The sequence below is a fragment of the Bubalus bubalis genome, chromosome 16 (assembly GCF_019923935.1).
Source record: "Bubalus bubalis isolate 160015118507 breed Murrah chromosome 16, NDDB_SH_1, whole genome shotgun sequence".
Classification (NCBI taxonomy): Eukaryota; Metazoa; Chordata; class Mammalia; order Artiodactyla; family Bovidae; genus Bubalus; species Bubalus bubalis.
Genome location: NC_059172.1, coordinates 19,463,362 through 19,489,518, shown reverse-complemented (window position 1 = coordinate 19,489,518; position 26,157 = coordinate 19,463,362). Strand labels below are relative to the sequence as shown.

The window sequence follows — 26,157 nt, the reverse complement described above, 5'->3', positions numbered from 1 at the left end:
TTCATTATAAAATTTTTATTCCATTGTATTGTCATGTAAAATTATAAGAATGTAAGCAAATATCACCCAGTGTCAGAAGATCTGCCTTGTTTAGTGACAAATCAATAGTTTCACAGACATTTTCAATTCATTTAAAAAAGGTCATGTCATTTATGTAATAATTAAGATAAGCTTTATCTCTCTATATAGTAAACTTCCACTGACTTATACAATTCCATTTTCTCCAGCGGGAAGCTGTGCTGGGTCCAGCCCTACTTGCTTCATTGATACAGCAACATCAAACAAATAGTCGTAACACTCACACCTGTTTAAAAAAATAAAAAGCAAAAAGCATTAGAAGTGTTTAGTCAGAGTTCTCCACTTCTAACAATTACATTTTTCCTCTGCATCAAGTGAACCCTGTTCCTAGTAATTTTCCCCCCCTCAATTCTATGCAAAGGGTTTCTTATTTTGTCTCTAATATTATTTAAAAAAGGAATCATACCATATCATGCCACATACTATATACTTCTCAGGAAATAAAAGAGTTTAAAGTATACTACTTACCTAAATTTAAATTTTTTATTATGTGCCATTTTTGTAAATAAATGTAGCAAATCATCCTAGCCCTCAACTGAGAGAACAAGAGCTGTTGCTCCTTCTTTATATCAAAGAGCACAGTAACTTGCCAAACAACAGCTGACCTGAAAATTATTTCTTAACAAAAGAATATATAATACAAATAAAATATCTAGAAATAATAAACTATGAATTTGGTTTAAATTCAGATTAAACCAATTTGACCAGTGACACACCAAAAAAAATCATCCTTCTTTTAAAGTGTGGTGACTGGCCTTGATGTTCCTTGGTTTACACTTACATGGTTTTAGCCTTCTCCCACGTCTCTCCCCAGACGTAGACTCCATGGCGTCTGACTAGCACTGCACAGGAGTCTGGGTAATCATTCATTGCCCGAGCCATGCGCTCTTTGAGGTCTTTCTCCTCAGGTGTGTTCTCAATAATAGGCACTACTAACATATCATTGTACCTGTAAGACAAAACATGCTCCTTTTTAAAACAAAAGAATTCATATATAAAACTGATCACTTTTTCAAATAATAAGCTAGACATTCTCTTTATATCCAAGAAGCCACTCCAAATTATGAACAAGATGTTGCATGTCAGTCTGTGTATCCTGCAGGAACAACTATATCAAAAGACACCTTGGGAATCTGGCAGGCATTGTTCTAATCCTAAGTAGAAGTGGCAGAAATTTGTACAGGACACCAAAAGCTAACACAGAAATTATCAAGATCATACCAGTATTTCCATGAAGCATAGAGAATCATAGTGTTTTGAACACAGGAAGGATTAACAATTGAACTACTTAAAGCAGGAATTTCCCAACAGTACGAAATCATTTTATTCTATCTCTGCAGGACCTGAAAGTGTCTTGGATAGGCAAATAAATACATGTGTGGTTTATGGTCCTGGGACAGCAAAAACCTTTTGAGTGAACCATTAAGGGTATGATAACATTTTTAAAACGTTCTCAAATCTATGATGTTAGAACTTGTTTTTACCTTATTTTTAGCAAGTACATGTGATGAAATCAAAATACGGATTTTTCATTTTTTGTTTCTGTAATAATACTCAAGCAAATAATCTGTCACTGGTAAAGTTAAAACTATTTCTGAGGTCATATACAACCAATCAAAACTCACATATTTTCCTTGTAACATGAACTTCTCTTGCCTTGTTAATGTATCATCTGCTTTTTCACCCCCTCTGTAATGGCCACATTTAACTAAAATAAGTTCTATCAATAAACTATCAGAAATTACTACTTTAGGGAAGGTACAGAATAAATAGCGGTCATGTGATAAAGAACTTGGCCAATCATTATCATTAACAGAATGAGGTTGCCCATTATTTCACTTAAGTAAAACAGAGGTAATTATAAAATATCCTTAAACATGGAGGGAAAAATTGCTAATCCCAAGTCTTTCCTAGTATTGGCCATGAAAACCACAAACTTATATTTTCCTCTACCATACACCAAACAGTCAGAAATAGCTCCAGGTGCAAAATAATTCCACAGTAAAGAAGACCTGAAAGCTAATCCAGTCCGATCTACTCCTTTTACAGAAGCAGAGCCAGGGGTAGTCCTCCAACTAAACAGCGTTCTTTTCACCCTTCCATAGGCATTCGCCTTCAAAAGGGAGGACAGTTAGTTTAACATGGTTACCTCCCCAAGAAGAATTAGGCATTTGAAAGTTATCATTATTTTTAAGATGCACTTAAAATTTTTAAAAAGTAGAGTGGAAAATGTAAAAACTCCATCCTTTTTCCTACTTCATCCAGCTTTTTTTGCCCCTTCTTTTGACTGGATACTTAGGATTCTACCTAAAACCTGATTAAGTACCACTGCCCAGGAGCTGTGATAATGACCCTGTTATTGATTTCCCAGCCAGGCTCAAACAGAATTGCAAAAACATCTCAAAAAACTTTGTCCTCCTTAAGTTCCAAAACATTCAACATAATATATAAAAAGTATATACACTGTGATGCATAACAAATGGTATCTTCGCATTCGCGTCATTCTTTTTTCCACAAATTCCAAAGACTCTCTGCTGGGCTCTGCTCCTATACCCACCGTTTCACATGTTCTGACCTATTTTTATTTCTTCACTGAAGCAATCAAATGCCAGTGAAATTGGTAACACACAAATGCCTCTCCTTCAAGACCCAGACGAGGAAAAGGTAGTATGCGGCTATGCTTTAGTATGTATGCTTTCAAAATTTAAATATTTAACTTCTGTAAGTAGGTGTTTCCCACTGCTGAGGAATGCTTTAGGTACACAATAAATATTAACTAAAATCAAGTCAACTGAACTTCTCAGCGCTCTAGTTTAAACACGCACTGTCTATTACGTGCAGTAGCAGTAACATACTGCCTTAAGAACACTTTAGTGAAACTGACACCCTTTTCCTCTCAACAAGCCAAAGTGGATTCAGCCCCTTTAGGAAATTAAGAAGGGTGAATGTTCAGGAACAAGAATGCCCAAACATTTAGATGAAATGCTGAGCCTGTCCCTGAGTCCCAGGAACACGTTTCTTCGTGTCACTATATTCTAGATTGATGAATAATGGCCACATTTTTGTGGGCTGGTAGATTTAGCTGATTTTTGTCTAAAGGACCTCTGTTCTATATTATCTATGCCCCTTTCCACACTGAAAATTATAAGCATATAGAGATCTAAATTAAAATAATTATAAATTTTTTTAATGAAAATTTTACAGAAATACTACATGAAATCCAAACGAAGCATAAACTTTAGTCAGAGCTTAAACTTCCTGAAGACAAAGTGAAGGTGAGGAGTGCTTATTCTTGGGTTGTTTCAACAGAGGAACACAGTCCTTCCAGCTCTACAGAAATCTCAGCCCAGTCCTTTTCTTTTTACTCCAACAAACATTTCATTACTCATGTTGGCAATAATTTACCAAGGCTGGGTTGGGAATGGGGAGAAGGAAGGGAGGCATACAATTTGTGTCACTGAGAATAGATCTGGAAGTATAATATTAAGTGGAGTATTAACTAACACAGATATATAACATCGCATTAAATACATAAAAATATCAGGATCCCATTTATCACAAGAAGGAGAAATACTGTTCAAATTATTTAAGCACAAAAAAAAGTGGTGGGGGGGGGGGCGGCGGCGGTGCAAATACCTGTAATACCCTCCTGAGGTACATTTCTTTATTCCTTTGATCATCTCTTGATGTGTAATTTTAAACTCCTTTCCTGGGAAGACAAGGGTGGCCATGACAGCAGCTTTAGAATGGGTATGGATCACAGCACCTGCTTCTGGGGTGGGGGTGGTAGGGAAGAATATAGTCACATGCTCAGTGAAAAGCAAATTACCCTTTTCAAAGAGTTTATATATATATATATATATATATATATATATATATATACATACACACATATACACACATATTTATATATGGTTATGGACTTGTTTTTTTTGGCATGGAATAATAAGTTGGCAGTGGGTAGGAGAGGAGGAAGGGAGGTAGGAAAGAGAAGAGTCAGAAAGCGAAAAGAAGAAACATTAAACTTTATCCAGCAAGCGGACAAGGCGTGCAATACTTTATACACGTTCAAAAACATTTTTTAGATGGTCTGAAGTACAGCTATTATAATAATGGAGATCATTATCATAATACTATGACCACTCAATTAGGGATTCCTACATCTCCTTTAAAGATGTTTTCTCTTTGTATTATCACAACAACCATCTCTCCCATTTAATGGTCAAGGCTCAGAGATTGTTAAATAACTTATCTACGGTTATTTAACTACACTGTCCAACTTTAGACAGTAGTTGAAAACTTGGGATTTGAACCCAGGTCAGCCTGACCCTTGATCAAAATAGGCTTTATAGTGTAGGCCACATCTTGGTGACATGAGGGATGATTGGGATTTTAAGATATAGATGCAATGGGTTTACCTAAAAAAGAATTTGTACACTATAAAACTCGGTAATGGCTATTTTTGCAACTGGAAGTTTATTTAGCGTTTTTGCTAGGAAAGATTCTTCAGGCTGGCAGAATCTGCTGCTGAAGTTTCATCCTGTCAATAGTAGCTGGTAATGTCTGGGAACAGAACATAGCACGATTATTCCCTGTATACTGATTTCATTCAGGGGCTATACTAAAGCATGGTCTTTATGACTTCATTGCAATGGCTAAGTCAGTACTTCAGTTATACTTTCTTATTTTTACATTGTCCTTTAGGTTCAACCTTTCTAGGTTAGTTTTCTACCACAATTTCTGGGAATTACTAATAAAATTAGTCATACTTTTGTCATACAGTAAATTTTTCAAAAAAGAGAGGACCACTCCCACTTAAGTGAAGAAAGACCATGATTTTCCCTCCTTTGTAGTTTGATTAATTTCTACTACAAGTTCGCAGAGGTATAACTCTAAACTAAGAGTAGGAATTGGATTGTATATATAATAGTTGGTTAATTTGACAATCTAGTGGAGTCATACTCATCTAGATTGGAATTCTGGCCCCAATACTCACTAGCTGTTTATTTTGGGAAAATCTTGCCACAGCCTCTGTCCTCTCATGTATAAAATGAAGTTATTAATGGACCTTCCAGAGGCTGATGTGAGGACTGAATCAGTTAACATGTTTAGAATTGCACACAGCAGGTATTTAAGAAATTTGAATTACAACAATAATTGCCATTATTTAGGGGGGAGTTTTTATTGTTTAGTTGCTAAGTCATGTCTGACTCCTTTACAGTCCCATGGAGTATAGCCTGCCCAGACTATAGTCCATGGGATTTTCCAGGGAAGAATACTGGAGTGGGTTGCCATTTCCCTCTCCAGGGGATCTTCCCGACCCACAGATTGAACTTGTATCTCCTGCATAAGCAGGAGGATTCTTTATCACTGTGCCAAACAGGAGAGCCCATTTAGGGGAGCCTACTCTGCAAATATTCATTATGTTGAGTACATTTTCTACCAACCTCTCATTGTGTAAGCATTCATAAAAAGAGGAGTACACTGGCTTTTTTTAAGATTCTTAGATGGCGGAGGTCCACTTATGTCCTTTTCATTGATGTCACAAACAAACATGTCTTCAGGCTATTTAGAGAAGGAAAAAGAAAAGAAAAGGTTCATAAAATATCAATGAGAAATGTCTTCTTTCTTGTTTGTCTATAGTGTATATATATAGCATGAATATATTTGTTTAGCTCAGTTCAGTCGCTCAGTCATGTCTGACTCTTTGCAACCCCATGAATTGCAGCACGCCGGGCCTCCCTGTCCATCACCAACTCCCGGAGTTCACTCAAACTCATGTCCATTGAGTCAGTGATGCCATCCAGCCATCTCATTCTCTGTCATCCCCTTCTCCTCCTGCTCCCAATCCCTCCCAGCATCAGGGTCTTTTCCAATGAGTCAACTCTTCACATGAGGTGGCCAAAGTATTGGAGATTCAGCTTTAGCATCAGTCCTTCCAATGAACACCCAGGACTGATCTCCTTTAGGATGGACTGGTTGGATCTCCTTGCAGTCCAAGGGACTCTCAAGAGTCTTCTCCAACACCACAGTTCAAAAGCATCAATTCTTCGATGCTCAGCTTTCTTCACAGTCCAACTCTCACATCCATATATGACCACTGGAAAAATCATAGCCTTGACTAGACAGACCTTTGTCGGCAAAGTAATGTCTCTGCTTTTGAATATGCTATCTAGGTTGGTCATAACCTTCCTTCCAAGGAGTAAGCGTCTTTTAATTTCATAGCTGTAATCACCATCTGCAGTGATTTTGGAGCCCAAAATAATAAAGTCTGACACTGTTTCCACTGTTTCCCCATCTATTTCCCATGAAGTGATGGGACCAGATGCCATGATCTTCGTTTTCTGAATGCTGAGTTTTAAGCCAACTTTTTCACTCTCCTCTTTCACTTTTATCAAGAGGCTTTTTAGTTCCTCTTCATTTTCTGCCATAAGGGTGGTGTCATCTGCATATCTGAGGTTATTGCTATTTCTCCCGGCAATCTTGATTCCAGCTTGTGCTTCTTCCAGCCCAGCGTTTCTCATGATGTACTCTGCATCTAAGTTAAATAAGCAGGGTGACAATATACAGCCTTGACGTGCTCCTTTTCCTATTTGGAACCAGTCTGTTGTTCCATGTCCAGTTCTAACTGTTGCTTCCTGACCTGCATACAGGTTTCTCAAGAGGCAGGTCAGATGGTCTGGTATTCTCATCTCTTTCAAAATTTCAGATTTAAATATTTATATAATTATAGTCTCACTCAAAAATATGTAGCCATTTTGAGAAATAAAAATATGTTTTCTACTAACCAAAATAATCTCAAAAGAGTTAAAAAAAAAATCCACCTTTAGAATTTGAAGAAAAAAATTGTTATGGAAAATTTAATATGCAAGTATGAGGTTGTCATTTCGTTGATTTAATTTCTCAGTTTTGCCATGTAATTTCACAACTATATTTCAGAGAGACTATATAATCACTATTTTAGGATGGGTATCATAACTTTTTTTCAATATTTCATAATATAAGAGGAAAAATAGAGAATAAAATTTTCTTATTCCTTGAGAATCTTACCTGGTACTCAGAAATGCTAATCTTGATGAGGCACATTATTTTTTAAGTTCTAAGGAATTATGTAGATCCACAGGTTTTTCCTTGTAATACATGCATATTTCTGACTTGTAACTTTCATTTGCCAGGGTTTACTATAAACTACCATATAAATTCTTTATTAATGAAGCATTATGCCTTAGAGAGAATTAAGTATTATGTACTTGTTTTAACTCTATTCTGGGTATTATTCTAGCATTAATACAGAAGGGGTCCTCTCAAAATTTTGAAACAAAGTTTTATAACTTTGGAAGAGCTTTGCCATTATTAAATATGAGTTGATTTGGTCCATTTGGTCCAATCTGATTAACCTATTAGCCTGATAAAGATGGGGAGAAGGCAATGGCACCCCACTCCAGTACTGATGCCCGGAAAATCCCATGGATGGAGGAGCCTGGTAGGCTGCAGTCCATGGGGTTGCTAAGAGTCAGACACGACTGAGCGACTTCACTTTCACTTTTCACTTTCATGCATTGGAGAAGGAAATGGCAACCCACTCCAGTGTTCTTGCATGGAGAATCCCATGGACGGAGAAGCCTGGTAGGCTGCAGTCCATGGGGTTGCACAGAGTCAGACACCACTGAAGCGATTTAGCAGCAGCAGCAGCAGATAAATATGGTGTTACAATGCTGCAGTTACAATAATCTTTTATTATGATTTAAGACTGTACTATTCACTTTTGCCCTGTAGAGGCTGAAAGAAGATTTAGAACTCCTGGTGACATGCAGGACCATTACCACCTTAAAAAAATTTAGTAGTTACTTAACAAATGTTTCGGAGAAGGCAATGGCACCCCACTCCAGTACTTTTGCCTGGAAAATCCCATGGATGGAGGAGCCTGGTGGGCTGCAGTCCATGGGGTTGCTAAGAGTCAGACACGACTGAGCGACTTCGCTTTCACTTTTCACTTTCATGCACTGGAGAAGGAAATGGCAACCCACTCCAGTGTTCTTGCCTGGAGAATCCCGGGGACGGGGGAGGCTGGTGGCTGCCGTCTATCGTGTCACACAGAGTCGGACACGACTGAAGTGACTTAGCATAGCATAACAAATGTTTGCTGATTAGTTATTTAAATTATCACAATATAATTTCCCTTCAAAACTAACATTTCTTTTAATATTAATTCCATTTCACAAAACAATAATCAGGTAGAGAAGATGAGACAAGGATCCCTTTATCATACCTGAATCCGTTCCTTTTGCACTCCTGAAGGAGCAATGTAGATTTCATTGCTGGTGATACAAAATATAGAAATTGGTATTTATTTAACTCCATTGTCCTGCTTTTGCAAAAAAGAAAAGTGTATCCTTGCAGTCCTATCATTACTCATGTTTATAAATCAAATCATACAAATAGCAGCTTTATTCAATTAAGAGAACAGGCTGTACAGAACGAACAGCAAGCTGCTTTAATGTCTTTATAACGCTGGTGACACAGTAACATGCTGATAGTTGCTTCTGTCTTCTACATTTTCACATAAAGTTCTTTAATTCTTTTTATGGTGCAAAATTAATGGCAACCAGGCTTTCATCTAGTTAGGATAAATACAAATCTGAAAGCACAAGTCTTTAGCATCTTTAAGCATCAATAAGCAGAGCTGACTTGCTAGACATGGAACACAGTAATTCTAAAATCTAATCAGGAAAATATGCTACCCAAAGTCAAAATGAATGGGGTTTCATTTTGTTGTTTGAAATGCTATTACAAAACATGAAGTTCAGAGACCTCTGCTGGATGGCTGGTTAAATTGCAGCTTTAACCCTGGGCTACTTTTTTGGGTGAACAGTATGCTTCCTAGTTGAAAAACCACTTCTATCTTGTCAAACTACATGGTAACAAAGCTAAAACAACTGCAGAAAGTTAAAAATGTAAAAGGCATGGTTACATCTGGAGATCTCTGTTATACAGCACTTGTGCTAAGGGAGGATGCTACAGCATTACCACAAGGTGCTTTCAAATTTGATTTGGAAATTAATTTCAAAATCTTCTCTAAATTCTCTCCACCCTCAACAAAGATCCTCTGGCTCATGTACCACTTTCAGTTGCTGCCAGAGGGTGTTAAAGAGCTGCCACATAATGCAAATGAAGGAAATATCAGCACCTGCATGCTCCAGCTTCTGCCACTGAGGCATGGACTAGGGACACTAAATCAATATTAACTGTTTCTGAAGGAGACTCCCAGGGCTTCCTAGGTGATGCTAGTGGTAAAGACCCCGCCTGCCGATATATGAGACATGGGTTCAACCCCTGGGTAGGGAAGATCCCCTGGAGGAGGGCATGGCAATCCACTCCAGTATTCTTACCTACAGAATCCCATGGATAGAGGAGCCTGGCGGGCTACAGCCCACAGGGTTGCAAAGGATCGGACAGGACTGAAGCAACTGAGCATGAACACACAAAAGAGACTCACAGACTTAGAGAACGAACTTATGGTGGATAGGGGAAAGGATATTTAGGGAGTTTGGTCATGTACACACTACTGTATTTGAAATGGATAACCAACAAGAACCTACTGTATACCACATGGAACTCTGCTCAATACTATGTGGCAGCCTGGATGGGAGGGGAGTTTGAAGGAGAATGGATACATGTACATGTATGGATGAGTCTATCTGCTGTCCACCTAAAACTATTACAACATTGCCAATTGTCTATACTCCAATATAAAGAGTTAAAAAAAAAAATCAACTGTTTCCCACAGAAAATGAGGATGACTGGCTATACTGCATCAAGCTGCCGAAGTTGGGGTTACAAATAAACCTATAGACTTAGAACTGACAAAATGTAAGGAAGTTCCTTTAAGGTCTACTCATAAATTAAGGTCTAGAAAATAAATGCCGGGTATGAAAGTGAAAGTGTTAGTTGATCAGTTGTGTCCGACTCTTTGTGATCCCACGAAACTGTAGTCCACCAGGCTCCTCTGTCCATGTAATTCTCCAGACAAGAATACTGGAGTGGGTAGCCATTCCCTTCTCCAGGGGAATCTTCTCAACCCAGGGATCAAACCCAGGTCTTCAGCATTGCAGGCTAACTCTTCACTATCTGAGTCACCAGGGAAGCCCAGGATGCCTGATAAAGACAGTGAAATACAAAGTACAGGAAGTTTTGTTCAAGCATTCATTTTCACAAAGTAGTTACTGCTTTAGAACTTTGTTGCCTAAGAAAATCATAGAATGGCATTCCTCTGGAACCAGTGGCAATGCATAGGGATCATACTGTCAAAAAGGACCCCTTATAAATACCAGAGATCCAAATCTTCTGTCTTCATGTAACATGAAGAACATGAAAGAGATTCTGGAATCATGTGTGGTACATAGTCCAATCACCTCTGCTGGGAGGTGGACTTGTAGGTCTTCTCACGCGGGAAGATATTTATGCAGCCCCGGGAAAAGACCCAAAGTTCCCAACAGTCTGCTGTAAATAAGCCCTCAGTAGTGAAAGCATGGAGTCCTAACCACTGGACCGCCAGGGAATTCCCTGGTACTAAATCGGGTTTTATTACTACTTTTGTAAAATAGAAATCAGTTTAGATTTTGGTTAATTTTGATTAAACGATTAGCTAAATAGATTTTAGAAAAAAAATATATTTACACTTACAAGGAAGGAGATATCCAGATAAAAATACGGAGATGATAGAGCTTTTATTTTGGGAAGGACAAATGCTAAAGACTAAAAGTAAAGCATTTCTTGGGACTGTAAGCCACAAAAGAAAGCATGCTGAGTTTCAAGGTATTACATTTGGGAATTTGTTTTCTCCACACTCCCTGCTCTTTCACTCTGGTGAGCAGGGGGAGAAACCACAGGAGTTCATAATACATGTACATGTACTGCTTCTACTCTTACTTAAAAAAATCCTTTAAATCTTACTATGCTTCAATTATCTTGTCTATAATATGGGTTTATTAATTTTAATTCTAGTAGCATACAACAGGATTAGTGTTTCTGACACATAAAAACATTATGCTGTGAAAATAGGAAATGTTAAATGTGAAAGGTAGGAGCCCAACCTAAACACAATGGCTGCTAAGTATCCTGGAATAGCCTTGACTATTGTTATTTTCTTGGTCCTCCATTTCTTCCTTCGATTTAACACTCATCTGTGTCCTAAGCTGTCTTTTCTTGTTTGGCACCACACATCAGGAGCAAATAAACTGGACTGATAGCAGCCAAACCTTGGAAACGTAAATAATTTCATTTTCTCCAAAGGGCTTACTGCCACACTTACTATGGAAACATAATCTATTGGGTTTGTGCTTCATTCCAAATATATCTGCTCTGAAGCATCAGAAAAAACTTTCAGTAACATGAGAATATTAATATCATTGATGAAATTATTGATATGGGTCTATAAAGTCATTTAAATATTAGGGAGAAAATTCAACATTTTACTACAAATTACCCATTTTACTCTATGAAGCACAAATTTAGTAAGATCCCAAATGCAGTGACATACAATCGTGGCTGTTTTCACCTGTGACCTCCAGGCGGCGCTCCTCACCAATTAAGAATCTAATAACAGGTATTTTACAAATACAAGGCAACTTCCCTACAAACTGACTGTAATGCTACAAAGTCAATTAATTTTAAAATGCGCCCCTCAGGGCTTTAGCATAACCACACACAATTTTAGTGAATGGTTCTACATTTTAATTACAGTCTTTTATATCTTTATTTTAAAAAAAAATTTCTTCTTGAGATCTGCAATGGCTCCTTGCTTACATTCTGTTTTTAATTTTGCTATTTTTTTTTTAAAGAGCCAACTGGAAAAAGTTATTTTAATTCAGTTTGGTAGAAAGCTCTGTTTCTTACATATGTACATGTGTGTGTGTGTGTGTGTGTTGTGTCCGACTCTGTGACCCCATGGACTGTAGCCCACCAAGTTCCTCTGTCCATGAAATTTTCCAGGAAAGAATACTGGAGTGGGTTGCCATTTCCTATTAGTGGGGATCTTCCTGACCCAGGGATCTAACCCATATCTACTGTGTCTCCTGAATTGGCAGGCGGATTTTTTTTACCACTGCACTGCCTGTGTGTGTGTGTGTGTGTGCTCAGTTGTATCCAACTCTTTGTGGCCCCATGGACTGTAGGCTGCCAGGTTCCTCTGTCCATGGAATTTGTGGACTGCAATCTGCCAGGCTTTTCTGTCTATGGAATCTTCAGGGAAGAAATACTGGAGTGGGTTGCCATTTCCTACTCCAGGGGATCTTCTCGACCCAGGGATTGAACCTGAGTTTCATGCATTGGCAAGTGGATTCTTCACCACTGTGCCACCTGGGAAGCCCTTGTTCGTACATGTACAAACTAGTATTTCTGACAATGCAATTAAAAAGCAGGTTACTAAAGGCAAGGTTTAGAACATGATTTATTATAAATAATACAGCTCAAAAACAAAATTACTAGGACTCAACTCCTAAATGAAAAAATGAAACAACTATAATAACAACAACTGTTATAGGACTTTGTTGTGAACAGGTCAACTTGAAAGTTTTGGCAAAATGCTCTGAAAACCTGTGAAATACTGATTGACACATTAGCACTGGGTTGATGGTAAGAGGACCCACATAATGGAGGTACCACGTACTATGAGGAACAGGACCTTTGCAGACCAAGAGCCTCCCTACATATGAACTCTGACAGCTGTTGAATAAGGCCTCTCCTGCCGTTTCCCACAGTTTAATTATATCTCATGAGTTTCTTGGTAATTTGAAGCAGATGAAGTTTCAGTGGCATCATTTTGTGGTATGCCACAAAGTCCCTTTAGTCCAAAATGTTCTGATTATAGAAACTCCCCTGGTGGTTCAGTGATTAAGAAGCCATGCTTCCAATGCAAGGCGCAAAAGTTCAATTCCTAGTTGGGGAACTAAGATAACTGCATGTTGCAAGGCCAAAAAAAAAAAAAAAAGTTTACTGATTACATTTTACATTCTATTCTTTGTAAACAATGCAGCCTCCTTGGAGGTGTTACTCTATATATTCAATATCACATAAATATTGCAGTAGTCCAATTTTGTTAAAGAAAGTGAATTAGGATAAAGAAATAAATCAAGTTACTCAATTTAATATTCAGCCTCCAGACAATTAATATTCCTAAAACATTTCAGTCAGAAAAATATTAATCCTGTTCCAGAAACACTTAAGGGAATGAGATTCTACAACCTTTATTTTCATTATAAGTAGGTTACTTATTTTTTCATTCTCTTAAAGGAATGACACTGAATAAATCTAATGAACAATTAAATACTATTTATTCCTTCTACTTCAAGTCAAATACCTCTTGTTTTGTCCTGTGAGCAACATGGACCCGCAGGTATTAAGTTCATTAATAACGATACATGTAGTTAGAAACGCATATTGCCTTTTTTACTCAAAATGTAATTTTTAGGATTTTTGGATGGTAAACAATCTGTATCTAAGTGACTCTGAAATATGAATCTGAACCTTTGAAACAAATCCTGTCTACCCAGAGGGGATCCTTTATAGTTTCAGACACGAACATATCCAGCAGCATGTTAGTTAACTTTGGTACTCCAAAGACTGGGACCAAATTATTTGGATTACAAATTGTGGTTCTTAAGTCCACAGGTATTTATTATATATGCAACATCTAGAGCACACTTACTCCATTGGGTTATGCAAATACCTATTTCTCTATTTAGAAACTAACTACCTTGAGTAAATAGAAACTGATCATCAGCTGTTCTTTGACATAATACATGTTAGGCTCTTGGTGGTCTACTTATATGGAGAATCAGCCAGAAACTTACCCATGCTTCAAGCTAATTCCTCCTCCAGTCCCAGTGACCCAGCCCAAATGGTAGAACTGCTTGCACAGCTCTGGGATCAGGTATCTTGGATGTTCCTTGTCCTTAAAAAGAAGATAATGATTTCTAAATAGACATTATTTTATCAAGTAACTATTATAGTAAGTTACTTGATATCTTACTAAAATATATATAATATATACTTATATACTTACTATAATACATACTATATAATATATACTTATTGTAGTATATACTGCTGCTGCTACTGCTAAGTCACTTCAGTCGTGTCCGACTCTGCACGACCCCATAGACGGCAGCCCACCAGGCTCCCCTGTCCCTGGGATTCTCCAGGCAAGAACACTGGAGTGGGTTGCCATTTCCTTCTCCAATGCATGAAAGTGAAAAGTGAAAGTGAAGTCGCTCAGTCGTGTCCAACTCTTAATGACCCCATGGACTGCAGCCCACCAGGTTCCTCCGTCCATGGGATTTTCCAGGCAAGAGTACTGGAGTGGGGTGCCATTGCCTTCTCTGACAATATATACTAGATATCTCTAGTAAAAAACCAATTTAAGGAAGTTTAAGAAAATCTACCATAGAGAGGATACTGTGAGAGAGAAAATTATTACAAAATATACTTTGTTTTTAATGTTTGGAAAGTAGATCTGCCATATTGTTTGGCAACCTAGAATCATTCAGTTAAGGGCCACACAGTCCAATACTATGGAACAAGTTATAACAATGAGGTGGGGAAATGCCAGATTATATTGCAAAGTGTCTTAATGAAATGGTTGAAATAAAATAGAATCTAGTGCTGAAAGAGACACACTTCAGTCTACCCAGAAGATTTCTTTAAACAAAACAACTTTTTCAAAACACCTCATTAAGGCATGATGTACATGATATATACTATGATAGTTATTTTTTCATCTTCTCTGTGTTGGTTCAATTTTTTTTTCTAAAAAAAAGTCCTTTTTCCATAGTAATTATACTGTTTTCTATTATTACAAAATCAGTGTATACTCATTATGGAATATAAGTCAAGAAAATGACATAAAAAGCACTCAGAAGGAATCATAATTAATATTTTCTAGGCCCCATTCTCAGAGAAGGCAATGGCACCCCACTCCAGTACTCTTGCCTGGAAAATCCCATGGATGGAGGAGCCGGGAAGGCTGGAGTCCATGGGGTCGCTGAGGGTCAGACACGACTGAGCGACTTCCCTTTCACTTTTCACTTTCATGCATTGGAGAAGAAAATGGCAACCCACTCCAGTGTTCTTGCCTGGAGAATCCCAGGGAAGGGGGAGCCTGGTGGGCTGCCATCTATGGGGTCGCACAGAGTCGGACAAGACTGAAGCGACTTAGCAGCAGCAGCAGCAGGCCCCATTCTATGAAGATATATGTTGGGATAACATCTTACTGTTTAAGATGTTATATAAGTAATATATGAGATATAATTGACATATAACATTATGTTTCAGATGTACAACATGATGATTCCACATTCATATAGATGGTGAAATTATCGGTACAATAAATCTAGCTGAAATAAAAGCCCCACTTTTACATATGTCTGGTGATTATTTGTTTAGAAAAAGAAAATAAAGCATTTCCCCCCTTTTGCTAAAGCTAAAATGAATGCAAACAAAAACAATAATAAAGAAATACCATGAATTCCATTTTGGCAGTAATGATTTACAACTCTTACCTTGAAAACAACTAAAACAGCTGAATTATTTTAAAAAACATTTCAAAATATATTGCTTAGCTGGCTGGAAAATAAGGTTTCACGGGGGCCATTACAGAAAAGAGTGAGTCTACCTGGGAGGGAAGTGAGCTCCTATAACTTCCTTGAAGGCATCTGAAAAAAACTGGTGACCTAGTGCTTCAGTTTTGATAGCTGTGCAAGTCACTAGAAGCACAAGATAAAACCTAAGGTATGCTCCAAACGGGGCATCCAATAGAAAATCCCTACACACACAGGGGATCCCAAGGGACTATACTCTCCAGATTAAAGTGAACAAGAAATAGATGCACCGTGCAGCAAAGCACAGTTAGCAAATCTGCCTGTAGAAATCTCAGCACTGGGTAAAGGAGAAAAAACATCTTTGAGTCCAAAGAGGGGTTATTATTGAACAGACTACATTTTTAGCTACTTATATGGGTATTGGGAATTATGGTATTTTCCCATATTCATTGTTAATATTATACATATTATTTTATTTTAGATAAGTATTGCTAGTGATAATTTGATGGAGCAGACTTAAGAATATAAAATTAAGGATATGGGAAAGCTGAAATTTTTTAAAGTTCTGACTCAGCACAGGCTTCGGGGTTAATTGCTTACATGACCTGGGGCCTCAGTTTTGTTGTTGTTTAGTTGCTCAGTCATGTCTGGCTCTTTGGTGACCCCATGCACTGTAGCCCCCCAGGCTCCTCTGTCCATGGGATTCTCCAGGCGAGAATACTGGAGTAGGTTGCCATTTCCTTCTCCAGGGGATCTTCCCTACCCAGAGATCGAACTGGTGTCTCCTGCATTGGCAAATGGATTCTTTACCACTGAGCCACCAGGGAAGCCCAGGCCTCAGTTTACTCATCCATTAAATAAGAACATGCTGAGGATTAAAATGACATATAATGGATATATCCAATCCCAAAAAAAGACAGTGCCAAAGAATGTTCAAACTACCACACAATTGCACTCATCTCACACGCTAGCACAGTAATGCTCAAAATTCTCCAAACCAGGCTTCAACAGTATGTGACCTGTGAACTTCCACATGTTCAAGCGGGATTCAGAAAAGCCAGAGGAACACAAGATCAAATTGCCAACATCCGTTGGATCATAGAAAAAGCAAAAGAGTTCCAGAAAAACATCTACTTCTGCTTTATTGACTACGCCAAAGCCTTTGACTGAGTGAGTGAGTGAAGTCGCTCATTCGTGTCCGACTCTTTGCGACACCATGGACTGTAGCCTACCAGGCTCCTCCCTCCATGGGATTCTCCAGGCAAGAGTACTGGAGTGGGTTGCCATCTCCTTCTCCAGGGGATCTTCCCAACCCAGGGATCAAACCCAGGTCTCCCGCATTCCAGGCAGACGCTTTAACCTCTGAGCCACCAGGGAAGTCCTGAGTAGATCACAACTAACTATGGAAAATTCTTAAAGAGATGGGAATATCCGACCACTTGACCTGCCTCTTGAGAAATCTGTATGCAGGTCAAGAAGCAACAGCTAGAACTGGACATGGAAGAACAGACTGGTTCCAAAAAGGGAAAGGAGTACATCAAGGCTGTATACTGTCATCCTGCTTATTTAACTTATATGCAGACTATATCATGCAAAATGTTGGGCTGGGTGAAGCACAAGCTGGATTCAAGATTGCCAGGAGAAATATCAATAACCTCAGATATGCAGATGACACCACCCTTATGGCAGAAAGTGAAGAGGAACTAAAAGCCTCTTGACAAAGGTGAAAGAGAAGAGTGAAAAAGTTGGCTTAAAACTCAACATTCAAAAATGAAGATCATGGCATCCAGTCCCATCACTTCATGGCAAACAGATGGGGAAACAATGGCAACAGTGAGAGATTTTATTTTCTTGGGCTCCAAAATCACTGCAGATGGTGACTGCAGCCATGAAATTAGCAGACACTTGGTCCTTGGAAGAAAAGTTATGACCAACCTAGACAGCATATTAAAAAGCAGAGACATTACTTTGCCAACAAAGGTCCGTCTGGTCAAAACTGAGAGAGTCAATTCCTAGGCAGATTGATAAGATCCAGGGGTCCCCAAAGAGAGAGGGGTCTGGAATTCTCAAGGAGGAGGAAAGGACAAACTTTGTGTTTTTTTTCCCCCTCTCTACATTCCTTAGTCTTAGTCACATAAAAAAATTTTTTTTTTCTTTAAGCCCGGAACTGATGATTACACAACTCAGTTTAAACTCTGTACTAGGGATTATATAACCACAGTGTATCCTGCTTGAGGACAGTTTCTCCTTCCTGAAAACCTTCTGGCTAATCCTGCTATCTTAAAATGCAAATTATGGAAGTGGGTCTAGTAAGATCTTTACAACCTTGAGACATTCTTTTGATATATTGTAACAACTCATCAAAGTATATAATTCTCTCACTAACACTAGCGAGGGGGGCACTCTCCGTCCCCCTTCTGATGTCTATGTCAGAAGCTTTCTCAGACCCTTTTCTTACTTTAATAAAACTCTGCTACACAAAAGCTATTGAGTGATCAAGCCTGGTCCCTAGTCCCATAGCTAAATCTTCTTCAGAGATCACGAATCCGACTTCAGAGATCACGAATCCGACATCATTCACCATAAGCTATCAAAGCTATGATTTTTTCAGTAGTCATGTATGGATGTGAGAGTTGGACTGTGAAGAAAGCTGAGCGCTGAAAATTGATGCTTTTGAACTGTGGTGTTGGAGAAGACTCTTGAGAGTCCCTTGGACTGCAAGGAGATTCAACCAGTCCATCCTAAAGGAGATCAGTCCTGGGTGTTCTTTGGAAGGACTGATGTTGAAGCTGAAACACTAATACTTTGGCCACCTCATGCGAAGAGTTGACTTATTGGAAAAGACCCTGATGCTGGGAGGGATTGGGGGCAGGAGGAGAAGGGGACAACAGAGGATGAGGTGGCTGGATGTCATCACCGACTCTATGGACATGAGTGTGAGTGAACTCCGGGAGTGGGTGATGGACAGGGAGGCCTGGCATGCAGCAGTCCATGGGGTCGCAAAGTGTTGGACACGACTGACTGACTGAACTGAACTGAACTGATAATAGACATAAAGCAGGCAGCACAATGTATGTTACGATGTTCATTTCCTTTCCACTTTAATCAATGAAAAATTTCTGAATTAAAATGAATAATAAAGCTATGTTGGTTTTTCTTATTTTTTCCTTTTTAAATCTAGCCAAAATTACTGATGCCTTGTATAATTTGCTATTTCCTTTTTTAGGAATATAAATGATATTTTAATTACATATTAAAATGCAGCCAATGAGAAGACTCCTGCAGTTTTCAATCCTTAAAACCATCAATTTGCACAGCAAGTTGCAAACATTATAGGAAATAGACTGTTCTTAAGCCCCGCTCCCCGCACCCTCACCCCCTACCCCGTTTCCCTTTTGTCTTTCCAGTACTGAGGTATTAGAACCATTAGCCAGCTTCCTGCTACAGGAGTTTAACAATGATACAGCAGCTGTTGTTAGTAAGGTTTCATTCAAATCCACAAAATTACAATTTCAAAAAAATAATCACTTAGCAGCAGGAACCAAGAGAGGTATATTTACTAAAAAATGCAGTCATTTAAGTTCCGCAGAATGGTGAGAAAAGAAAAATCAGAATACATATTTTAATAAGAATTGATAAGAAAGAAAAGATTTAGTTAGTATTTAGCTTTCCCCTGAATGTCAATAGTATCTTGTTTGTTATTAAGTCTGATTTTTCACTTAGAATAAGGGTTTTAAAAGCTATATCTAAAGATAGGTTGCAATCAACTTCTTATAGTAGAGGTTCCATACAGTTACGGGGCAACATTTAACAGTATTTAGTGTATATATATATGTTTTAAATTAATTTATTTAATTGGAGGCTAATTATTTTACAATATTGTGGTGGTTTTTTCCATATTGTATGAATCAGCCATGGGTATACATGTGTCCCCCAGTCCTAAACTCCCCTCTCACCTCCCTCCCCACCCCATCCATCTGGGTTGTTTTATATATATTAAAAACTAAGGCCTAAACAGTTTTTGAATCAATATTTCATATCCCCAATTTTTAAATCTAGTTATTGTTGTGACCCAAGAACTAAAGAGCAGATAAAACCATGGAGGGTCTTGGAATGCAGGAACAGAAAAGCCAGATCCTTATCATCCTTCCCTCCCCTGTTAATGGATTTCAGGTCCTCCTGAGCAGTATAACCTGTCCCCCCCAACCCCATAGGAAGAAGGTATTTGCCTTACTTTTCACCCCACCCAGTATAAGTGCCTCATCCAACCAGCAAATGACCCACAAGTCCCCTATCCCACTCCTTGTACCCTGGGTATAAAAGTGGACTAAGGACCTTGTTCAACATCGGTTCTCCCTTGAGCTGGCCCGCTGTTCTAAGAGTGTCTCCCACTCTAATAAACTTTATTTAGCTCTCATGTTGTCTCATGTCTGGAAATTCTTTTCCAACCCGAGCTCGGACCATGACGGTTACTTTAAGGATTCAGCCTCGAATGTCATTGAGGTACCTGCTCACAGCCAGCCGTGGCTCTACTCTCCTCCACCTTTTCTTTCAATTTAAGCATAACAGAGGCATGTATTTCTCAGAGGTTTTCCTGGGAGGGACTCTCCTACAATCATAAAACGAACACCTGTCAAACGCATTTTAGCCCATCAACTAATGAGGGAATCAAAAAGATGGTACAACTGTGTGTACCAAAGAGAATTCAAAACACATACACCTGAAAATAAACAGGAATCCTGGATTTACAAATAAATAATAAAGAGAAACTGGACAATATCCACTACAGCAATAAGTTGAATATCTATCAGTTCAGTTCAGTCGCTCAGTTGTGTCCTACTCTTTGCGACCCCATGGACTGCAGCATGCCAGGCCTCCCTGTCCATCACCAACTCCTAGAGCTTACTCAAACTCACGTCCATTGAGCTGGTGATGCCATCCAACCATCTCATCCTCTATCATCCCCTTCTCCTCCCGCCTTCAATCTTTCCCAGCATCAGGGTCTTTTCAAATGAGTCAGTTCTTCACATCGTGGCCAAAGTATTGGAGTTTCAGCTTCAGCATCAGTCCTTCCAATGAATATTCAGGACTGATTTCCTTCAGGATGGACTGGTTGGATCTCCTTGCAGTCCAAGGGACTCTCAAGAGTCTTCTCCAACACCACAGTTCAAAAGTATCAATTCTTCAGTGGTCAGCCTTCTTTATGGTCCAGCTCTTACATCCATACACGACCACTGGAAAAACCATAGTGCTGACCAGATGGATCTTTGTCAGCAAAGTAATGTCTCTGCTTTTTAATATGCTGTCTAGGTTGGTCATAACTTTTCTTCCAAGGAGCAAGCGTCTTTTAATTTCATGGCTGCAGTCACCATCTGCAGTGATTCTGGAGCCCCAAAAATAAAGTCTGACACTGTTTCCACTGTTTCCCTATCTATTTCCCATGAAGTGATGGGACTGGATGCCATGATCTTCGTTTTCTGAATACTGAGTTTTAAGCCAACTTTTTCACTCTCTTTCACTTTCATCAAGAGGTTCTTTAGTTCCTCTTCACTTTCTGCCATAAGGGTGGTATCATATGCATATCTGAGGTTATTGATATTTCTCCTGGCAATCTTGATTCCAGCTTGTGCTTCATCCAGCCTGGCATTTTGCATGATGTACTCTAAGTATAAGTTAAATAAGCAAGGTGACAATATATAGCCTTGACCTACTCCTTTCCCAATTTGAAGCCAGTCCACTGTTTCATGTCTGGTTCTAACTGTTGCTTCTTGACTTGCATACAGATTTCTCAGGAGGCAGGTAAGGCTGTCTGGTATTTCCATCTCTTGAAGAATTTTCTGCAGTTTGTTGTGATCCACACAGTCAAATGCTTTGACATATTCAATAAAGAAGTAGATGCTTTTCTGGAACTCTCTTGCCTTTTTCACCATCCAACAGATGTTGGCAATTTGATCTCGCGTTCCTCTGCCTTTTCTAAATCCAGCTTGAACATCCGGAAGTTATCAGTTCGCTTACTGTTGAAGCGTCTCATTGAAGAGATTAACACACTCCTTCTGAAGGCTGGACATTCCCCTGGAGATTTTTCCAAGACTGAAGACCCGTTCACTTTACTTCCCCACTGCATCTCCCTCTCCATTCTGCCTTTTGACTTTAGGACCTTAGTTTCTCCTTGTTTCTCTCTAAACTATAAAAGAACCTGGCATCCAGACCCCAATAAGATGGTTATTTTGAGATACTAGCATGCTATCTTCTCAGGCTGCCGGCTCCCGAATTAAAGTCTCTTCTTTGCCTCAACACCTTGTCTCTCAATTCAATGGCCTATTGTGCAGCGAACAGAGTGAGCTTGAACATGCTAACACAAGGAGCCCGGCTTTAACTCTGATATCCACTAGCTGAGTGCCCTATGTAAGTCAGTGACTCTCTCTGGGTATCGAGTTCCTTATATTAATAATCTGGATGAGTGATTCCTAGACTTCTGAATTTCAAAACCAATAGCTTTCGTTGCTGTTGTTCTTTAAATTTCAGGGACTGACCTAAGATTGTCAAGTTACAACGTTAGTTATATTTAATCATTATCACATTCTTCAAAAAAGAAAGTGCATGTTTAACATAAAAAGAGTAGGAAGGATAATGTCAGAATAAAAGCTAGTCCTTTAAATTGAATGCAGTTAATTTTGTGGAATTCACTTTCACATCATCTTAGCTTTTCTTACTTTAAAATACTAGAGTGTAAAGCTCTCATGGACTCATATTTGGCCAGGATGAAGGTTATTTTTTCTTATTCGGCCTCTTTGCCTACAACTTCTCCATTTCCCTCCAGGTTACCCTTCACTCTATTTTTAGTACTAATATAATACACTACTTTGATCACTTAAACTCCCTTCCTCAAATCATTTAATGATCAGATACCATGTCTTAGGTCTGTTATTTAAGTCCTTCTGCTTTCTTGCTCCAATTTAACTTTCAAATGTTTTCATTTTTTTTTTTTTTTTACATAAATCTCTCAGTTCTAGTCCACCTACATAGTAATCAACCTCCAGGGTGGCCCTTAATGATGATCCCAGTTCCCTGGTTTCCACTTCCTGGTGTAGAGTTCCATCCCAAATTGTATGGGGCTGGTCTGTGTGAAGACCGACTGAGAAGTGATAGTCTGTCACTTCTGATATCAGGTTACTGAAGACTACAGCTTCTGTCTTCTGTGCTCTCCTTTGGATCAGCAGCTGCCATGTTATAGGGTACTACCTATGCAGAAGACCATACAGGGAAGAACTGATGCTTGGTCCAATAAAATGGGGGGAACAGAGGCCTGCCAGTAACTTTGTGAGCCTGGAAGCACATCCCGGCTGCAGCCAAGGTTTGAACGCCTGTAGCTCTAGCTGACAACTTGACTGCCATCTCATGAGAAACTTTAAGCCAGAACACTGAGCTAAATTCTCTTGTATTCCTAATTGTCAGAAACTGTGTGAGACAATGATTGTGTGTTACGCCTAAGTTTTGGGATAATTGCTATGCAGCAATAGATGACTTAAGACACATTATCTTGACAGCCAAGAATACATCGTTTTCTCTTTGCACTGTTATTGCTCATGCTGGATCTCCAATTATCCCAACTCTAGCTGTCAAATTCTTATCAGCCTTCATACCCACTTCCCCTATGATTCCTTCTCTCATCTTCTCAGGCAGAAGTGATCCTTCCTCAAACTCTGTGTCATGGCAATTGCCCTTTGTACCTTTTTTGTGTACCTATTGAGTAGCCCTCTCATTCATTTACTTAACAAAACTTTACTGAAGGCCCCAAAGAAATAAATATGAGTAAGATGAAATCCTTACCCTTGAGGGCTCAAACTCTAGTAAAAGTTGTAAAATCACAAAACAACATATAAAACAAGATGGTCCAGGGCATTATCAGAGTAGAAGCTACTTCTGGGAGGAAGCAGGAGTTGGGAAAGACCAGAGAGGAAGGGATGCTGAGCTAGGTTTTAATAAAGGATGTGGCGGAGTATGCAGGTATGTGAAGAGGAGAAAGAGCATTTCAGTCAGAGAGAACTCTTAAGCACCTGCAACCAGAATTAGGTTCTGTGGGATGGAGGCAGGTAGGGATAAAGACTGTAAGGATCTTTCATGCCATGCACTGGGGTTTGGACTTTATGTTACAGATGGCTGATAGCTGCTGAGTCATTTTAAGTAGAAGATGATTGGATCACATCTTGTTTTTGAAACATTTCTATAGGGGTAGTACAGAAGAAAGGCTGAAGGATGACCAAGGAAGCAAAAGACCAGACCAGACCAGAAGGCTGTGCGAAATAGTTTCAAAAAGAAATTTTAATGTGTGATGGTGGAGATGGATTCGGAAGATAAAGAAGTTAAAAAGGATAGGCTTTGGGTAAGAAAACCTAAAAAAAAAAAGGCTTCAAGGAAGTCTAAGTTTTCAGTTGGCCAAGTTGCTAAGTGGATAGTAATACCAGTTTTAAGTGTTCCTTAAGTACCACACAGGTAGCACTTCTGGGAATTCAGCCCTGAACAAAACAGAGTCTCTGCATTAATGGAATTTATACTCCAGGGGATAGTTTTTAAAAAGCTATATTGGCTGAAAAAAAAAAAAAAAAAAAGGTACAACCTCCAAGTTAAGTTTCAGTTCAGTTCAGCCACTCAGTCCTGTCTGCAACCCCATGAACCGTAGCACACCAGACCTCCCTATCCATCACCAACTGCCGGAGTCTACCCAAACCCATGTCCATTGAGTCGGTGATGCCATCCACCAACCATCTCATCCTCTGTCGTCCCCTTCTCCTCCTGCCCTCAATCCTTCCCAGCTTAGCATAAAGTTAAGTTTAATTGGGGGTAAAATGAGGACTATAGGCAGGGAGACAGCCTCTCAGTTCTGAGGAACTGATCCAAAGTGGTGAGAAGGGAGGTCAGTTGAAAGATTATTTTAGTGAAGGGGAGTTACACGGAATCAAGCCCACATTTTGGCCAAGGGTTGATGTTAATCACCAGAAGGTTGACGCTAGTCACGAGGAACAGATGTCTCAATTATTTTAGTGCTTTTCTAGATAAGATAAAAATGCAAGAAATTAATACTTATAAAATGCTCTCTTGAAAACAACTGTCTGACAGCCTGCTCTGCCAGGTTTTCCTACAGTATCTCATTCCTGATCTCCTTTCTCTACTCCTTTCAGGGTGTGTTGAAAGTCAGTTAACTCCAGCAGGTACTGACCTAACCCTTGTAGAAGCAGACAGTGGACTTTTTAAATGGCAGTGAAATGAAGAATAAACAAACTGTAGTACGTGGGAAGAAGAAAACAAATAAGAGATTTTGCTAATCTGTGTTAGTTACTTATTCACACAAGAATAGTGGTTGCCAAGAATTTACCAATAAAACCTGCTAGGCTGTGACCCACGTTACTACTTTTTAATTGGGACCTTCAGCCCCAAGAGATAATAACAGGAGAAATAAAGGAGCGAGTTTCGGGGTGCGGGGGGGGAGCGCTTTCCCTCCCTGCCTCTTAATTAAGCAAGGCTTCTCACGTTTTAATTGTTTATTCCTCTAGATTTCCTCCATACCCAAGGCCTAGCCCTTAATCATCACCCTGAGCACGTGGGTGTTCCAGAATGAAAAGGTATGCGCAGCCTAAGGGTGGATTTTCCTCTTCTGCTTAAGGAAAAATCCTTTTTAAGATCATTCCATAATCAATCTAAACCGAGGTAGTCAAAGAGCAACTGCGCAGAGTAAAAGTGCTGGCAACAGTCCGAAGAGATGGCTCTGCGGACGTTTTCCCACTGCCTGCTGAGCGGCAAACGAAGGGCGCAGGAAAACAGCTGCAGAGCACAGTCTTAGCTCCCATTCCACTCCAGAGCTTCGAGTTTCCCCGAAGGTCTGTCTTTATGTTAAATGGTTTTGAGACACACATTAAAGACGCCCAATGCTCCCCCTCAGTTATTTTTCCCTTTTCAACGTTTGGTGCCCAGCCCTCGCGGCCGAAAAATCCCAGGGCTAAAAGCACAGCTCGCCGCGTAGGCCGGGGCCTCAAGTCCACACGCGGGGAGCAGGCGGCGGCACACGGTGGTCGCGTCCGGTCCGGCGCAAAGCCCCACCCGCCCGGCGCCTCGCTTCCGCCGCCGCCTCGCCTCCTGGGAATAGAGGGCACCGACGGCCCCGCCCCTACCTGCGCGCGGCACTGCCGTAAGCAACAGTCTCCCTCTGGAGCGTGAGAGCCAGACATGGCCGGGACTAGCAGTACCCGCGCCTCGCCACCTTCGCACGGCTCTGCTCCTGGCGCTTCGCCTGGGCCAACGCAACGAGGCCCAAACTAAAATCAGGCGGCTCTGAGGGCAGCCTGGGGGCGGGGCGGACAAGATGAAAGGCAGGTCTGAGAGGGCCTCTCTGGCCCAACCGCGCAGCCGCCTTGCCGGGAGGCGGGGGCCAACCAGGTTGGAGGCGGGGCTAGAGCTCGACTCAGAGGCGCGCTGGCCTCTGGGGGGT

At 39.8% G+C, this 26,157-nt stretch overlaps 2 protein-coding genes across 4 annotated transcripts in view; one reads left to right on the top strand and one right to left on the bottom strand.

The window, feature by feature from the left end:
- Positions 1 to 25,975, bottom strand: LOC102407564 (APAF1 interacting protein). 3 transcript variants are annotated; one of them, XM_006062373.4, is made up of 7 exons: positions 25,841 to 25,975; positions 13,929 to 14,029; positions 8,348 to 8,396; positions 5,526 to 5,643; positions 3,715 to 3,850; positions 860 to 1,027; positions 1 to 304 (listed from the first exon to the last, which is right to left on the bottom strand). In XM_006062373.4, the coding sequence occupies exons 1-7, from the start codon at positions 25,895 to 25,897 to the stop codon at positions 205 to 207; spliced, it is 729 nt and encodes a 242-aa protein (XP_006062435.2). In that variant the 5' UTR covers positions 25,898 to 25,975; the 3' UTR covers positions 1 to 204. The 3 variants fall into 3 exon arrangements, with proteins under 3 accessions (XP_006062435.2, XP_006062436.2, XP_006062437.2); XM_006062374.4 differs by having other exon boundaries at positions 3,715 to 3,847; XM_006062375.4 differs by having other exon boundaries at positions 3,715 to 3,787.
- PDHX (pyruvate dehydrogenase complex component X) overlaps positions 25,971 to 26,157 on the top strand; it is a 73,059-nt gene continuing 72,872 nt past the window's right edge. Inside the window, exon 1 of the mRNA XM_044929268.1 lies at positions 25,971 to 26,105. The gene's annotated coding sequence lies outside the window, so the exon portion shown is untranslated. The remainder of the gene's footprint in view (positions 26,106 to 26,157) is intronic.

Excerpts from the sequence above, each read along its gene's own strand:
- LOC102407564 (XM_006062373.4), bottom strand. The coding sequence starts at position 25,897 with ATGTCTGGCTCTCACGCTCCAGAGGGAGACTGTTGCTTACGGCAGTGC. Across the intron at positions 8,397-13,928 it reads GGAATTAGCTTGAAGCATGG|CAATGAAATCTACATTGCTC; the intron begins GTAAGTTTCTGG and ends TTGTATCACCAG. Across the intron at positions 3,851-5,525 it reads GAATGCTTACACAATGAGAG|AAGCAGGTGCTGTGATCCAT; the intron begins GTTGGTAGAAAA and ends CCCCCACCCCAG.